The 18,700-nt window shown below is 39.2% G+C and overlaps 1 protein-coding gene across 1 annotated transcript in view; it reads right to left on the bottom strand.

Annotated features, from left to right (window-relative positions):
• The window catches only part of LOC136863511 (lutropin-choriogonadotropic hormone receptor-like), a 132,775-nt gene that overhangs the window by 87,856 nt on the left and 26,219 nt on the right, over positions 1-18,700 (bottom strand). The window contains exon 2 of the mRNA XM_068225976.1: positions 7,818-7,935. Coding sequence (XP_068082077.1) covers positions 7,818-7,935 — 118 coding nt within the window. The remainder of the gene's footprint in view (positions 1-7,817; positions 7,936-18,700) is intronic.

Genomic DNA, 18,700 nt, shown 5'->3' with positions numbered 1-18,700 from the left:
TTCACCCCATCAACGCAGTAATTAAAACTGAGAGGACTTTTCCTATTTGTGAAACTCACAACCTGAATTTTAGCCCCGTTTATCAACATACCATTGCCTGCTGTTCATCTCACAACATTTTCGAGGTCACGTTGCAGTTGTTCACAATCTTGTAACTTATTTATCACTCTATAGAGAATAACATCATCCGCAAAAAGCCTTACCTCCGATTCCACTCCTTTACTCATATCATTTATATATATAAGAAAACATAAAGGTCCGATAACACTGCCCTGAGGAACTCCCCTCTCAACTATTACAGGGTCAGACAAAGCTTCACCTACTCTAACTCTCTGAGATCTATTTTCTAGAAATATAGCAACCCATCCAGTCACTCTTTTGTCTAGTCCAATTGCACTCAGTTTTGCCAGTAGGCTCCCATGATCCACCCTATCAAATGCTTTAGACATGTCAATCGCGATACAGTCCATTTGACCTCCAGAATCCAAGATATCTGCTATATCTTGCTGGAATCCTACAAGTTGAGCTTCAGTAGAATAACCTTTCCTAAAACCGAATTGCCTTCTATCGAACCAGTTATTAATTTCACAAACATGTCTAATATAATCAGAAAGAATGCCTTCCCAAAGCTTACATACAATGCATGTCAAACTTACTGGCCTGTAATTTTCAGCTTTATGTCTATCACCCTTTCCTTTATACACAGGGGCTACTATAGCAACTCTCCATTCATCTGGTATAGCTCCTTCGACCAAACAATAATCAAATAAGTACTTCAGATATGGTACTACATTCCAACCCATTGTCTTTAGTATATCCCCAGAAATCTGATCAATTCCAGCCGCTTTTCTAGTTTTCAACTTTTGTATCTTATTGTAAATGTCATTGTTATCATATGTAAATTTTATTAATTTTTTGGCCTTAGTCTCTTCCTCTATCTCGACATTATCCATGTAACCAACAATCTTTACATACTGCTGACTGAATACTTCTGCCTTTTGAAGATCCTCACATACACACACCCCTTGTTCATTAATTATTCCTGGAATGTCCTTCTTGGAACCTGTTTCTGCCTTAAAATACTTATACATACCCTTCCATTTTTCACTAAACTTTGTATGACTGCCAATTATGCTTGCCATCATGTTATCCTTAGCTGCCTTCTTTGCTAGATTCAATTTTCTAGTAAGTTCCATCAATTTCTCCTTACTTCCACAGCCATTTCTAACTCTATTTCTTTCCAGTCTGCACCTCCTTCTTAGTCTCTTTATTTCTCTATTATAATAAGGTGGGTCTTTACCATTCCTTACCACCCTTAAAGGTACAAACCTGTTTTCGCATTCCTCAACAATTTCTTTAAACCCATCCCAGAGTCTGTTTACATTTTTATTTACCGTTTTCCACCGATCATAGTTACTTTTTAGAAACTGCCTCATACCTGCTTTATCAGCCATATGGTACTGCCTAACAGTCCTACTTTTAAGACCTTCCTTTCTATCGCATTTATTTTTAACTACCACAAAAACATCTTCATGATCACTAATACCATCTATTACTTCAGTTTCCCTATAGAGCTCATCTGGTTTTATCAGCACGACATCCAGGATATTTTTCCCTCTGGTTGGTTCCATCACTTTCTGAATCAGCTGTCCTTCCCATATTAACTTATTTGCCATTTGTTAGTCATGCTTCCTGTCGTTCGCATTTCCTTCCCAATTGACATCTGGCAAATTCAGATCTCCCGCTACAATCACATTTCTTTCCATGTCGTTTCCCACATAGCTGACTATCCTATCAAATAATTCCGAATCCGCATCAGTGCTACCCTTTCCCGATCTGTACACTCCAAATATATCAAGTTGCCTGTTATCTTTAGAAATGAGCCTTACACCTAGAATTTCATGTGTCTCATCTTTAACTTTTTCGTAGCTTACAAATTCTTCTTTCACCAGAATGAAAACTCCCCCTCCCACCTTTCCTATCCTATCTCTACGATACACACTCCAGTGCCATGAGAAAATTTCTGCATCCATTATATCATTTCTCAGCCATGATTCAACTCCTATTACAATATCTGGTAAATATATATCTATTAAATTACTTAATTCTATTCCTTAGAATCTAGCAAAGAAGTCAGCTAAGGATAACATGATGGCAAGCACATTTTTCGGTCATGCACATTTTAGTGAAGAATGGAAGAGTATTTATAGGTACTTTAAGGCAGAAACAGGTTCCAAGAAGTACATTACAGGAATCATTAATGAACAAGGGCAGTGTGTATGCGAGGATCTTCAAAAGGCAGAAGTATTCAGTCAGCAGTATGTAAAGATTGTTGGTTACAAGAATAATGTCCAGATAGAGGAGGTGACTAATACTAAAAAAGTATTAAAATGTACCTATGACAACAATGACATTTACAGCAAGATACAAAATTTGAAAACTAGAAAAGCAGCTGGAATTGATAAGGTTTCGGGGGATATACTAAACACAGTGGGTTGGGATAAAGTACCATATCTGAAGTACTTATTTGATTATTGTTTGCATGAAGGATCTATACCAAATGAATGGAGAGTTGCTATTGTAGCCCCTGTGTATAAAGGAAGGAGTGATACACATAAAGCTGAAAATTACAGGCTAGTCAGTTTGATATGCATTGTATGCAAACTTTTGGAAAGAATTCTTTCTGATTACAGTAGATATGTTTGCGAAATTAATAACTGGTTTGAGAGAAGGCATTTTGTGTTTAGGAAATGTTATTCCATTGAAGCTCAACTTGTAGGATTCCGGCAAGATATAACAGATATCCTGGATTCAAGATGTCAAATGGACTGTATCGCGATTGACCTGTCTAAGGCATTTGATAGGGTAGATCGTGGGAGACTACTGGCAAAAATGCGTGCAATTGGACTTGACAAAGGAGTGACTGAATGGGTGGTTATATTTCTAGAAAATAGATCTCAGAGAATTAGAATAGGCGGAGCTTTATCTGACCATCTAATTATTAAGATTGGAATTCCTCAAGGTAGTGCTTTTGGACCTTTATGTTTTCTTATATATATCAAAGGTATGTGTAAAGAGATGAGGCCTTTTGCAGACGATGTTATTCTGTGCAGAGTAATAAATAAGTTACCAGATTTTGAGCAACTGCAAAATTACCTCGATAATGTTGTGAGATGGACAGTAGGCAATGGTATTGACGATAAACGGGGTTAAAAGTCAGGTTGTGAGTTTCACAACGAGGAAAAGTTCTCTCAGTTTTAATTACTGCGTTGATGGGGTGAAAGTGTCATTTGGGGATCATTGTAAGTACAAAGGTATTAATATAAGGAAAGATCATCATTGAGGTATCACATAAATGGGATTGTAAATAAAGGGTACAGATCTCTGCACATGGTTATGAGGGTATTTATGAGTTGTAGTAAGGATGTAAAGGAGAGGGCATATAATTCTCTGGTAAGACCCCAACTAGAGTATGGTTCCAGTGTATGGGACCCTCACCAGGGTTACTTGATTCAAGAACTGGCTTAAATCCAAAGAAAAACAGCTCGATTTGTTCAGGGTGATTTCCGACAAAGGAGTAGGGTTACAAGAATGTTGCAAAGTTTGGGCTGGGAAGATTTCGGAGAAAGGAAACGAGCTGCTCGACTAAGTGGCATGTTCCGAGCTGCCAGTGGAGAGATGGCGTGGAATGACATCAGTAGACGAATAAGTTTGAGTGGTGTCTTTATAAGTAAGAAAGATCACAATATGAAGATAATGTTGGAATTCAAGATGACAAATTGGGGCAAATATTCGTTTATAGGAAGGGGAGTTGGGGATTGGAATAACTTACCAAGGGAGATGTTCAATAAATTTCCAATTTATTTGCAATAATTTAAGAAAGGTCTAGGATAACAACAAATAGGGAATCTGCCGCCTGGGCGACTGCCCTAAATGCAGATCAGTAGTCATTGATTGATTGATTGATTGATTGATTGATTGATTGACTCTTTTTCTCACAGAGTGAAAAAGTATAACAATTGATGGACTTGCGCCACTAACTGATACAAGTAACTATTTTCACCCTTAACATCCAGCTGTATTGCGCTTGATGCACGAGTGTCCTGCGCCGCAGACTCGAAGAGTTCCCTTACCATGTTAAAAGTGCAATTTTATGACAAGCCGTTAGTTACTAAGAAATATAGATATATTTATTTTGATAGGAAATTTAATTTAAATCCTGTATACACATGCCTTTCTTAAAACAAGATTAGTTGTTTATTCTTGAAAATTTTTAGAATTAGGAAGAAAATGCATGTGCACAATTTTGAAGGAAGACATCGTCGAGGAGATATTTTTAGGTTGTTTGCAAAATTTAAGATGATAATTCATAATATGTAATAAAAACTTACGTAAGAAATCAGTGAAATAGTGCGATAGTTGCTTGCTAGTTTGCTTTACGTCGCACCGACACGGATAAGTATTATGGCGACGATGGGACAGGAAAGGTCTAGGACTGCGAAGAAAGCGGCCGTGGCCTTAATTAAAGTACAGCCCCAGCATTTGCCTGGTGTGAAAATGGGAAACCACGGGAAACCATCTTCAGGGCTGCCGACAGTGCGATTCGAACCCACTATCTCCTGGATGCGAGCTCACAGCTGCACGCTCCTAACCGCACCGCCAACTCTCCCGGTAGTGCGATAGTTAGAGCAGTTCCTGACAGAGCCATTCTTATATGTAGAGACAAAGGTTTAATATGTCCAGCCTTCTGGTCATACTCTAGTTTATTACATACAAAATTAAATGTGTCTCTCCCTTCATTTTCTTGATCATATCTCCAGAAATCTTGTCAATGAGAATTTGGACCGATCGTTTCTTTCCATTATTTTGACTTGCCTAGAAGTTAGTAATATATTATCTCCATGTCTCAGTAACAGCGAACCAGTCACCAATAGGTTTGCCATCCTCAAAGCGTAGGCTCCTAAATCTTCTACCGTCGATTGAAAATCGTCCAGTCCATCCAGTTTTCTGGCCATTCTCTAGTTTATTACATATACAGTGAAATGTGTCTCTCCCTTTATCTACCATCTTCTTCATCGCATCTACTATTTTTAGTAGATCTATTTTGCCAGATATTGTACAGCTTACTCTTGGTGACTTGTCCAGTGGCAATCCACCTTTTGATCACTTTCTCCGAACTGTCTAAAATGTTGATAAATGATCACAAGTAAACACAGTTATCCACAACTTGTAATCTCTTCAGTCACCTTTTGAGGTGAAGCTCAATTCCTCGATCAATTACCATAAGCTTAGACGTATCTGAATCCTTCCTTAATCTATATTCTAAGCTGACATATGTTTTTCTGTACAGGATGTTCGCGAGTTCTGACTCATTGTTGATAATAAGAACGATATCATCAGCAAAACGTAGTCTGTTAAATCTTCTACCGCCGATTGAAAATCCTCCAGTCCATCCATCTAGCGCTTTTCAGATGATGTATTGACCGTAAATGTTGAACAGCTAAACGGAGAAGTTGTAGGCTAGGCTCAATCCTTGGAACGTTCTGAAACGTTCTGAGGTGATATCATCTACGCAAACAGCTGCCATGTAGTTGTTATACAATATTTTTATTAAGAAAGTCGGAACCCTGATTCCACAAGAATCCGCTAAAGTTGATCCCATGCAACACAATCAAACCTCTTTGCATAGTCCAAAAATCAGATTAAGAAAGGGATGCAGAACTCACGAGTCTTCTCAACAATGTGTCGCAAATTTAGAATGCGTTCCCGAGTTTCCTTCCCTTGAAAGAAGCCAGCTCGTCGAGGAGACATTTTTAGGTTGTTTGTAAAGTTTAATATATTAATTCATAATATGTTATAAGAACTTTGATAAGAATCAGTGAAATAGTGCGATGGTTAGAGCAGTACTTGACAGAGCCATTTTTATATATAGGGACAAAGATTTAACATGTCCAGTCTTCTGGTCATTCTCTAGTTTATTACATATACAATGAAATGTGTTTGTCCCTTCATCTCCCATCTTGTTCATCGTATCTCACGAAATCTTGTCATTTCCTGGGGTTTTGCCCTCATGGCTTGTTAGTTTCAGTGCGCAGAATATGAGGTCCTTCTTCTCGTTCAGGACACTAAATTTTGTTCGATCGTTCTTTTCCAGTATTTTGATTTGCCTAGAAGTTAGTAAAATATTATCTCCATGTTTCAGAAGCAGCGACTCAGTCACCAATAGGTCTGCCATCCTCATCATCTACCACCCAGATAAGGGCTTAAAATCTAGAGCGGTACTGGAGAATTCCTTGAATAAGTCATGAATTTAGTTAGCGTTTTGATGGTCTGCACATTCTGTAAGTTAGGAACGAATTGAGTCTTGTCTATTTTACGGTTCAGTTGTATCTCACGGGATATCTCTCTTCCTTTTCATTTGTTCGCAAGCCCTCTGTATTTAATTCTCTCCTTGATTAAATGCAGTGTGTTGTTCGACAGCCAGGGTTGTCATGCATTTGGCAAGTTCTTACCGATTTCGTTAAGAATCGACATGACAATGCTTATAATTTATCACATGTTTCTGATACTGGGTGATATGGTCACTATCGCAATCTGCGCCTGGGAAAGTCTTACAATCGAGATTAGATTTTCTCTATGGTTTTCTCTTCAATATGTAATCAATCTGGTAAACAGGTGTAGCGTCACCGAACATAGTCTTCGAAAAGTGTTGTCCAAACAAATCGTGTTACAAACAAAATTCCTGCAGACGTTTTCCTCGTTCATTTCTTGTAGGCAGGCCATATACGGCTCCATCAGATGTCTGATATGAGTGTCTTGAACTGTGTCCTCGATCTTGGCGCAGAAGTCACCCTGAGTAAGTCATATCTCTCTTCTTGACATATGACGAATTGTTTCCTCCTTTTCTTCGAAGAATTCATTGATTTCTTCATCAGAAGCTCTGGAAGTGGGAGCATAGACTTGTACTGTGTTGACCTTGCATGACGGTGCATTTTGATGAAAGTAATATTCTACACTGATAGATTCAAAACCTAAAATTGTATTATTCAAATACAACTGAACTAATATTGACACTCCATTTCGACTCTGAACCTTACTTCCAGAAAAATACACGGAGTTCTCCTCTAGGCAATTGAAATACACACTACTTTTCCAGTGAGTCACACTAATTCCCAAAACGTCAAATTCAAACTGTTCATTTATTTCTTTACTCTTACGAGTTTCCCTGTGTACAAAAGACCATAGATGTTCTAGAGTCAAAATATTCTTATAATATGTACAGACTCTTTGATGTTTGTTGGTACAGTGGCTTTTCTCAATCCTATTCTTACAGAGATCCGACTGGAAAGCTTCAAACTCTGAAACATTAGAATTTGTGTAAAGGCATTTCATGGGGTTGCTGTGAGATCTCTTTCAGTGGTGGTAACTCGTCGCCTTCCAATGACCTCCAAGGCATATTTGCTCACCGATCCAGTTTTCCACTGGATTTTGGTTACCCAGCCTTACACTGGGAGATTCTATGTTTAACAGGGGCACAACTAGTACGTTATATGTTTGAGATTTGAGGCGAGAGGCTAAGAGAACTATTTTAGAGTTCTTAAATTCGCATGACACCCCACTTTCCTAGAGTCGGAAGGTGTACGCAATGTCTCTCCCCATGTAATTTCCAATTATTTAATTAAAAAATAAAATCTTTGAAATCCTTGGAACGATGATCACGACGTAAGAAGTCTTGAAATTTTAATCATTATCATTATACACCAGAGTCCGTTCGCTTTTCCTTTTATTTTAACATATTTAATAAAGGTGGTACTCACCTCAAAGTTGTATATTGATGGGAAAGTTTTCAGGCTCTCTGTGTCTTCTAGACGAAGTACTTCGACTTCTTTCAGGCCGTGCGTGGGCAGCTTGGTAATTGCAGTCTCCGAAAGATCACTAAACAGAACAAAACTCATATTGTTATCTCTCGTTCCTGGACATAACCTCAGAAAGAAATCAAATTACAATCACGGATATATTCTGAATTACCTTACGCTAAAGTACAGAATGAATATACAATACTGTAGTGTTGTTCTCAGTTTAGGAGTTCATATTGCCGTAGACCTGATTCTACTTGGTAAGCACCTGCGAATTACAATACCCTCCACAGCAATCTCTGTCAAACTAACTGTTATTGTCTATTGTTTAAAAATGTTTTGCCATGTCGGCTCTTCTCAATGAAAGCTAATCCTTAATAGCCAGACAACCATCCCCACTCCCAAATTTAACCTTACAAAAAGGTTCTTGATCCGGTTAAAGTTTGAGTGACTTTTCAATGTCCGATCTCCTCCACCAGACGTTTCTCATGCGAACATACAGTTCAAAGAATTTAGTGGGTCGGGGTTTCCTTTGTGAATAACACAGCTCGTTACTTGTCAGGTCAGTAAACCAGCAGCTTTCATCTCTTTTCAGATAAGTAAACCAGTAGTTCTCAGCTGATGTGAGGCAGGTCTTTACAGGTCAGTAAATTGTAGCTCTCAGCTGATATCATATAGCTCTCCACTTCTGAGGTCAGTAAGCAAGTATCTCCCACATGATATCACACAGCTCTCCACTTCTCAGGTCAGTAAACAAGTAGCTCCCAGCTGATGTCGCACAGTTCTCACCTTCTCAGGTCATTAAACAAGTAGCTCTCAGCTCATATGACACATCTCTCCACATCTTAGGTCAGTAAACAAGTAGCTCTCAGCTCATATGACACACCTCTCCACTTCTCTGGTCAGTAAACAAGCAGCTCTCAGCTCATATGACACACCTCTCCACTTCTCAGGTCAGTAAACAAGTAGCTCGCTGCTGACATCACACAGCTCTCCACTTCTGAGGTCAGTAACCAAGTAGCCCTCAGCTGATGTCACACAGTTCTCCCCGTCTGAGGTCAGTAAGCAAGTAGCTTTCTGCTGATGTCACACAGTTCTCCTCTTCGCAGGTCAGTAAGCAAGTAGTTGTCAGCCCACATGATACAGTTCTCCACTTCTCAGGTCAGTAAAGAAGTAGCTCTCAATTGATATCACATAGTTCTCCATTTCTCAGGTCAATGAAAGTTTAGCTCAGGGCTGATATCACACATTTCTCCACTTCTCAGGTCAATAAAGGTGTAGCTCTCAGCTTATATCACACAGTTCTCCAGTTCTCAGGTCAGCAGGCAATTAGGTCTTAGCTGATAACACACATTTCTCTATATATCAGACCAGTAGGCAAGTAGCTCTCCACTGCTCAGGTCAGTAAGCAAGAAGATCTCAGCTCATATGACACACCCCTTCACTTCTCAGGTCAGTAAACAAGTAGCTCTCAGCTCATATGACACTTTTCTCCACTTCAGAGGTCAGTAAACAATAAGCTCCAGAGGTCAGTAAACAATAAGCTCCCAGCTGATATCACACAGTCTTCCACTTCTCATGTCAGTAAAGAAGTAGCTCTCAGCTCATATGACACATCTCTCCACTCTCAGATCAGTAAACAAGTAGCTCTCAGCTAATATCACACAGTTCCCCATTCTCAGGTCATGAAAGTGTAGCTCTCAGCTGATATCACACAGTCCTGCATTTATCAGGTCAATGAAAATGTAGCTCTCAGCTGATATCACACTGTTCTCCACCAATTCGCAGATCAATGAATGTTTAGCTTTCAGCAAATATCACACAGTTCTCCACTTCTCAGGTTGGTAAACAAGTACCTCTGAGCTGATATGAAATAGTTCTCCACTTCTAATATCAGTAAGCAAGTAGCTCTAAGCTGATGTCACACATTTCCTAAGTTCTCAACACCAGAGGACAAGTAGACACCAACTCTTCTTGCTAGATTACGTTGATGTAAGTAGTTACATCAAGCTGACACATGTTTTAGTTTCCTTTTTGTGCTCCTCGATGTTATCAGAGCGTGTAGCCGGCTGCATGGCAATTCGTGAAGCATTTCTCCGACGTTCTGGATCATAAACCTTTTCGCCGCAGAGATGCGTTAACGATGAAGGCTTGTTAGTGAATTGTGAGAGTATTTACCATTTTGAAAAAATTCGAAAGCAGGGTGTTCAAGCGGGGGTTACTGGGGGTTAGAAATCTCCCATGGAAATTTTACAAAAGAAAATAAACAGTAACTGACAATAAAAATGTGAAAGTCGATCCAGTGGGTTGGCTCTTTTGAACAGTCACAGAGACATAATTGCAAAACGACAGACCTCTAGAATCTAATTTCTTAGAAGCTCGAAAGTTGGGTTTTAGATTGTAATTTGAACTTACGATTCGCAGTAAAACTATTCACCTTGATCACAATGGCGATTCGTGATCAATTCCGCCAGTGGGGCCCGATATAAAGTTTTTGACCATGAATATCGGTTTGAGGCAGGCATTTTTGAAACGTTTCTATACTGTACTGCACTATACTATAGGCCTACTGTATCACAAAACTCCAAAAGATTGTACATGTAGCAAGATATATCGGCCTAAATATATACATTAAATAATTATTAACAAAGAAATAGAATTGAAGTCACCAAATGACCTTACTTATACAGCAATATAGCACGCGTATTCTTCTGACTGGCAACATTTAAATGATTCTCTTGGTGAAGTTGGGAATTTAACCAACTTCCTCCTTATGAATTGAACAAACAGCGAGTGAATTAAGTCTGTTTTGAGCCATACTATTTCTAAGGTAATTCTTGACTCTTTTTAATGTGCTGAAACATCGCTCTGTTTGCGCTGTTGAAACTGTAGTAGTTAGTGCAATTTGTAGAGTCTTGTGTACCTCAGAGAACGGTTCTGCGAAGGAATGTTTCACGAAGAATGTGAACAAATCACAGACTGAAGGAATATCTTTAAACTAGCAAGATACCCGTGCTTCGCTACGGTATTATACTGAAATTTATAATTAAACGCTTAACGTTTTATATATAATCCTCGGAAATTCGCGATCTGACTCGTTTTCTGAGAGAATCCTCCAAAATTCGCGATCTGACTCGTTTTCTGAGAGATTACGGCAAAGTTCCTCACATTTTTCAATCTTTCTTTCCAGCAATCGATTTCGTACTTCCCGAGGTAGGTCCAGGTATTCCGCGTGGTCAGTTCGGTCCCTAAATCTTTGCCATATTTTCCTATAAGCATTTTTAGTATGGATCAAATCCTTCAGGAGATCCGGCGTGGTGTCATCTTGGGTGCCTTGGCGGTACTGAACCCGCGGCTTGACTGTATTCGTAGTCATTACCAGGCCAGGACCCGTTTCCAGCGTGGTCCGCACAATTTGACGACGGTCCAGAACATTATTATTATTATTATTATTATTATTATTATTATTATTATTATTATTATCATTAGATGTTCAGGACCCCACAGCCAGATGCAAGACCGCTACTTGGCGGTAAATTACATCTGCTACTATTGTCATTGTTGACAATGTGACCAGCACCATTGTCGCGCGTAGGCAAGTGTGCGGGATTTCTGGCGATACGAATGAGATACTTCCGTGCATTATTGACCTTATTATAGAGGTTAATAATTTGACGGTCAATCTCATTCCTGTCGTTTATTTCAAATGTGTTTAAATTTTTATTTATATGCCAGGAGAGTCTACTGTAATCTAAGAATGTTCACCGAAGGAAAAGATGGCTGTAGAAATCGAACCCAGGAAAGATTAAAAATGATCGGTTTATGATCAGAATAAGTACATCGAAAATCTACAGCCTGTTTCCAGTCATTCGACAGGGTCAGGAATGGAATGAATAAAGTCCCATCTAGCGGCGACAATAGGAATTGTGCTGGCTGCCGAAGCACTCCTCTGGGGCAATAAGCGATGAATGACAAATGAAATTAAATATTGGACAGTGTTGCTGGAATGAATGATGACAGGGAAAACCGGAGTATCCGGAGAAAACCTGCCCCGCCTCCGATTTGTCCAGCACGAATATCACATGGAGTGATCGGGATTTGAACCACGGAACCCAGCTGTGAGAGACCGGCGCGCTGCCGAGTGAGCAATGGAGGCTCCTTATAAGAACATTATGAACAGTAAAATCAATTGGTCTCACCTCTCTTTACACACCACCGCCGTTAAGTTTATTTAACCCCCCCCCCCCACCAAAGAAAAATTAAAAGAAGGCGTGTTTCTTTACGTTTAAAGGAGATTCCAAACACCAATGTTCAATTCTATTACCTTCAGTTTTGAGATATAAGTATCCCCATAAAAATAATTAACCTTTTAACACTTCCTTTCACTCCCCCCCCCCGCAGGTAAATTTTTCGGCAAAAATACTTGTTTCTTTAATAGTAAATGATCTTCTAAATACCAATTATCACGACTCTTAACTTCTTCAGCTTTTGATTTGTGTGTCCTCATGAAAGGAATTCAACTCCTTTTCACTCCCGCCGCCCAGGATGGTTTCCCCTTCAAAACGCGTTTTTCTTTGTTTTTAAAGGAGAGCCAAATACCAATTTTCACGTCTGTAACAACTTAAGTTTTTATTAGATGTATGTATTCTCATACAATTAAGTCAATTAATTTTTCAATTCTTTCACACCCCTCCACCCCCACTTTATTGGATTTTCCGAAAATACGTGTTTCTTTACTTTTAAAGCAGATTCCAAATATCAAATTTCACGTCTGTAACATCTTCATTTTTGAGATATCAGTAGCCTAATTAAAAGAAATCAACACCATTTTCAGTCACTTTTACACACCCCCGCCCTTCCACCCAAGTGGTACTTCCGAAAACTAAAAATAAACGTTTCTTTGTTTTTAATAGGGATAAAAATACCATTTTCACTTTTGTAACATGTTAAGTTTTTTTATATATACTGTAGAAATTCTCATTTTAAAATTTCATCCCTTTTTATTTCCCCTTAGGGGGAGTTTCCAAAAACAAATCACCTATGTTTCTTTACATTTACAGGAAATTACAAATACCCACTTTTTACGTCTGTAACATTTTACCTTTCTCAGATATTCTGTAGATATAGTCTTTCAAAAAATTCACCCCAATTTGTCACTCCAGTTTAACCGCCATCAATTGGATTTTCCAAAGACAAAAAATACGTGTTTCTTTATTTTTAAAGGAGATCCCATATACAAATTTTCAGTTCTGTAATATCTTCAGTTTCTGAGATATACGTATCCTCATAAAGGGATTCAACCCTTTTACACCCCTCCTATTGGGATTTACAGAAAACAAAAAATACGTGTTCCTTTATTTTTAAAGGAGATTCTAAATACCAATTTTAACATGTTTTACCTTTTAAAGTTTTGAGATGTAGACACACTCATTTTAAAATTTCTCCCCCCTTTTCAACCCCCATTATTTGGATTTTCCAAAAACGAAAAATACCTGCTTCTTTATTTTTAAAGTAGATCCCAAATACCAATTTTCAGGCCTAAGTAGCCTATATTAAAGGCATTCAACCCCTTTTTCCCCCTTTTCCACCCATCCCATTGTGATTTTCCGAAAACAAAAAAATACGTGTTTCTTTATTTTGAAAGGAGATTCTAAATACCAATTTTTACATCTATAAACTTTAAAAGGTTTGAGATATAGATACACTCATTTTAAATGTTCATGCCTTTTTCATCCCCCCCCCCATTAATTGGATTTTCCAAAAAAATACGCGTTTCTTTATTTTTAAAGGAGAAACCAAACACTAATTTTCAGGTTCTGAAATATAAGTAGCCTCATTAAAGTCATTCAACCCATTTTCACCCTTTTTCACCCTTCCAATTGGAATTTTCCGAAAACAAATATAAGTGTTTCTTTATTTTTTAAGGAGATTCTAAATGCCAATTTTTACATATATAAACGTTAAACGTTTTGAGATATAGACATACTCATTTTAAAAATTCGCCCTCTTCTCACCCCCCATTAATTGGAGTTTCCAAAAACAAAAAATACGTGCTTCTTTATTTTTAAAGGAGATACCAAACACCAGTTTTCAGGTCTGTAATATCGTCAGTTTCTGTGATATAAGTATTCTCATTAAAGGCATTCAACCCATTTTTCACCCCTTTTCACCCCTCCTATTGGGATTTTCCGAAAACAAAAAATACACGTTTCTTTATTTTTAAAGGCGATTCTAAATACCAATTTTTACATCTGTAAACTTTAAAAGTTCTGAGAGATAGATGCACTCATTTTCAAAATTCACCCCCCCCTTTTCACCCCCATTAATTGGATTTTTCAAAAACAAAAAAATAGGTGTTTAATTATTTTTAAAAGAGATCAAAAGTACCAATTTTCAGGTCTCTAATATCTTCAGTTTCTGAGATATAAGTATCTTCATTAAAGGCATTCAATCCATTTTTCACCCCTTTTAACCCCTCCTATTGGGATTTTCCGAAAACAAAAAAATACGTGTTTCTTTATTGTTAATGAAGATTCTAAATACCTATTTTTACATCTGTAAACTTTAAAAGTTTTGAGATATAGATGCACTGTTTTTACAAATTCACTCCCTTTTCACCCTCCCATTAATTGGATTTTCCAAAAACAAAAAAAATACGTGTTTCTTTATTTTTAAAAGAGATCAAAAGTACCAATTTTCAGGTCTGTAATATCTTCAGTTTCTGAGATATAAGTATCCTCATTAAAGGCATTCAATACATTTTTCACCCCTTTTAACCCCTCCTATTGGGATTTTCCGAAAACAAAAAATACGTGTTTCTTTATTGTTAATGAAGATTCTAAATACCTATGTTTACAATTGTAAACTTTAAAAGTTTTGAGATATAGATGCACTGTTTTAAAAATTCACTCCCTTTTCACCCTCCCATTAATTGGATTTTCCAAAAACAAAAAAATACGTGTTTCTTTATTTTTAAAAGAGATCAAAAGTACCAATTTTCAGGTCTGTCATATCTTCAGTTTCTGAGATATGGGTAAGTACCGGTATTCTGATTAAAGGCATTCAACCCCTTTTTCACCGTTTTTCACCCCTCCTATTGGGATTTTCTGAAAAAAAATGCGTATTTCCTTATTTTTAAAGGAGATTCTAATTGCCAATTTTTACGTCTATAAACTTTCAAAGTTTTGAGATATAGATACACTCATTTTAAAATTTCAACCCCCTTTTCACCCCCTTAGCAAAGGAATATCCAAAAATCCTCTCTTAGCGAGCACCTACATCTTAATATGAATCTATGCCCAAAATTTCATTTCTTTATGTCAAGTAGTTTTGGCTCGGTGATGATGAATCAGTCAGTCAGTCAGTCAGTCAGTCAGTCAGTCAGTCAGTCAGTCAGTCAGTCAGTCAGTCAGTCAGTCAGTCAGTCAATCAGTCAGGACAAGTTATTTTATATATATAGATGTACACTCATGTTCATAAAAACCAGAACCTGGAAAGACTAGAGATAGGAAGTTCTTATTCACAGGACATGTGCATTAGTTTGTTCTGAAGACATGATTATCATTTGAACCATGTCGGACCTCAGGTTCAAGGTCCACGTCGATATAACGGCGCACCACTACCGACTGGAAAAATGTGCCTGCGGCTCTCGTTGTCTCTATAAACAGAAGGTAATGGATCAGTGTGACTTGAGCAGACGTGCAGGATGCACCGCAGAAGTATGCGAGAACCGTACCGTCAAATGAGTAAGTTTGAAAGAGGGCGAATTATTGGCATGAGAGTACGTGATGCATCCATCTGGGAAAGTACTACTCGTGTGCGACGATGTGTGTCGCCAGTGCAACGGGTGTGTACAGAATGGTTCACAGAAGGCCGTAGAACACGACGAGATGGGTCTGGTCACACCACCCAGACAACCCCCTCCCCCCCCCCGGGAAAATCGACACTTCATCCGAATGGCATTGCACGACAGATCTGCGTCCTCGTCGGCTCTGGCGCAACAGTGGAACAGTGTAGTATATCGTACACTATCAGGAGCGAGAGTCCATCGCTGTTTATTACGGCCTGGGTTACTGGCGCGTTGTCCACTTCTCCGCCTACCGTTGACTAATGTGCATGAACATGCTAGACTGCAGTGGTGTATAGAACGACGTCACTGGGGACAGGAATGGCAGCAGATAAGTGTTTTCGGACGAATCCAGGTTCTGTTTGGTAGAAAACGATGGCCGCATTTTGGTTTGCCGCAGGCAGGGGGAGAGGCATCACATTGACTGCATTCGCACAAGACATACAGCGCCAACTCAAGGCCTTATGGTGTGGGGTGCTATTGGGTACAAACACAAATCACAGTTGTGTGGGGTGCTATTAGGTACAACCACAAATCATAGTTGGTGCGTGTCCAGGGCACTGTGACCAGTTTTTTTTTTTTGCTAGGTGTTTTACGTCGCACCGACACAGATAGGTCTTATGGCGACGATGGGATAGGAAAGGCCTAGGAATTGGAAGGAAGCGGCCGTGGCCTTAATTAAGGTACAGCCCCAGCATTTGCCTGGTGTGAAAATGGGAAACCACGGAAAACCATTTTCAGGGCTGCCGATAGTGGGATTCGAACCTACTATCTCCCGGATGCAAGCTCACAGCCGCGCGCCTCTACGCGCACGGCCAACTCGCCCGGTGTGTGTGACCAGTTTGACCTACGTGAATGTCAGCCTGCGACCCGTAGCCATACCCTTTCTGCACGACACCTTAGACGCCATGTTTCACCAGGACAATGCGAGACCACATGTTGCTGCAGGAACACGTGCCTTCTTGTTGTCACAGGATGCCAGAATGTTCCCCTGGCCGGCCGGATCACCGGACTTGTCGCCAATCGAAAATGTGTGAGATATGGTGAAACGATGGATGCAGCGCTGTGACCCAATGCCAACCACCAAAGGTGAACTGTGAAACGAGGTGAATGCGTTACGGATGAGTATTGTTACGAATTCTTGATAGGGGAATACATTGAATATATCCAGATTCGGTGTATTAAATACCACAAACTCAGTGAGTAGTCCGTGATGACTAATAATATGGGTAATGGTATACGAATGCTAAGTGCAGTATAAATCTGTCTGTGTGTAGAACCAAAAATAAAAAACACTGGGCCGAAGGACGCGTGCAATAGAGGGCCACCAGCCAAGTCGTTACGTCACAAACATAAAGTATTGTCAAACTCCAGTGCCAGACCATACAGGGAAATAGAGCGAAGCCTAAATCAGAAATCAAAACCTCAACATATCAGCAGAATTAGCGCAGGGTTTTCTGGGCTATTTTTCCAGCAAGTATGACTTGGTAAGTACATTAATAAGCGGGGAGAGAGGGGAAATTAGGGATAACTAAGGTAGCTCAAACAACAAAGTTCAAAGTACAAAATGTATTGATAACACCAACAGAAGAAAGTATTTTACAATCAGGAATATTCGGAAATACCAAACGTAAATTATTGTAACAACTGTCGGAGCGACGACAGGATAATGTTATAGTTTGATATACCACAATGAAATAAAATGTACCATAATAGATAACATAACGTTAGGTGATCAAACGTGCTTAATAAAAATATAATAAGAAGTAGGCTATGATGAGGAAAATCGCGCAGTAAGGAAGGAACTAGGCCCAAAAGAAGATGACCAGAATAACAGTGCAAAATAATATATAAATATATATTAACAACCATAAGTTAACAACCAGATAAAAATTTGGAAATGGAAGAAAAATCAAAAAAATTGTGCCACATTTACAAAAGTATACAATAAGCATCGAAACCAGAACACTGAAAAGAAAAAGGACGCATGGGAAGGGAAAGGGGACCAGGATGAGAAAGGATCTTCTTCACCGGTTAATTGAACAGTTTATCAGTAGCAATAGATCATAAATGAGAACTGAAGAAGCTTTCTTTTTGCAAATAGTCCGTAGCGCAGTTCATAAGTAGAAAGAGTCTATGTGAAAGTTTTAAAGCGAAGCATTGCCACTCGACTGAGTAAAGTATTTATAATAGGCAAATGCCAGAATGAAGGTAACGTCCAAATGTAAACAAATGTGTTATAAGCCTTGCTCACCGAGTTGTAGCAGATAATGTCCAGCTGAAGTTGACATAATAGCACAGCACACAGTTGTAGCGTGTGTAAATCCACCACTCCGCCACGAAAGCCCGACTTAAGGATGGATGGGCGGAGAGAGCAATATAAAGAGGAAAGGAAGTTTCCAGAAACGAAGCGAAGGCTATACACACTAGCGAGTTCTAGAAAGAATAAAGTCACGTGATGCACAGTACACAAGCACGGCAAAGTGTAGCACAGCTGACGTAATCAGTCGAGTTGACAGTAGGTGAGCAGAGTACATCATGCGGCGAGCGTAGAATTGAAGCAAGCAGCGCCAAGCAAGGTAGGAAAACGTAGAGTATATAGGGAGATCGTAATAATATTCCCCACATGCCGGCGAAAGCGAAGCGTCCAAAGATGAAGAAGCGTGCAGATGAAGTAGGGAGAGTAGCAGAGCATCCAGGAAGCAAACGGAGCATTGCAGATGAAGTAGCAGCGTGTAGGTAACGGAGCGATGAAAGCGTAGCGGTCTTCACGAGTGGCGCCAACTCGAAAGAGCGATGTTCGTACGCTAGAAGCAGAAAGCAGACGGCGAAAGACAGAGTACCCAATGAAGAAAAGAGGCAATGAAGAAAGAAACTGGAAGAGATGGGAAGGACTAGAACAAAGGAGGATGGCGAGGAGGATGGAGGGGGAGATGAAGATGAGAAAAATGAATACGAGGATGACAAGAAAATGGACCGATCCAAAAATAAAGGGTTC

Source organism: Anabrus simplex, chromosome 2, assembly GCF_040414725.1.
Source record: "Anabrus simplex isolate iqAnaSimp1 chromosome 2, ASM4041472v1, whole genome shotgun sequence".
NCBI classification, from domain to species: Eukaryota; Metazoa; Arthropoda; class Insecta; order Orthoptera; family Tettigoniidae; genus Anabrus; species Anabrus simplex.
Note: the sequence above shows the minus strand (reverse complement) of the source record. Positions and strands in the feature narration are given on the sequence as shown.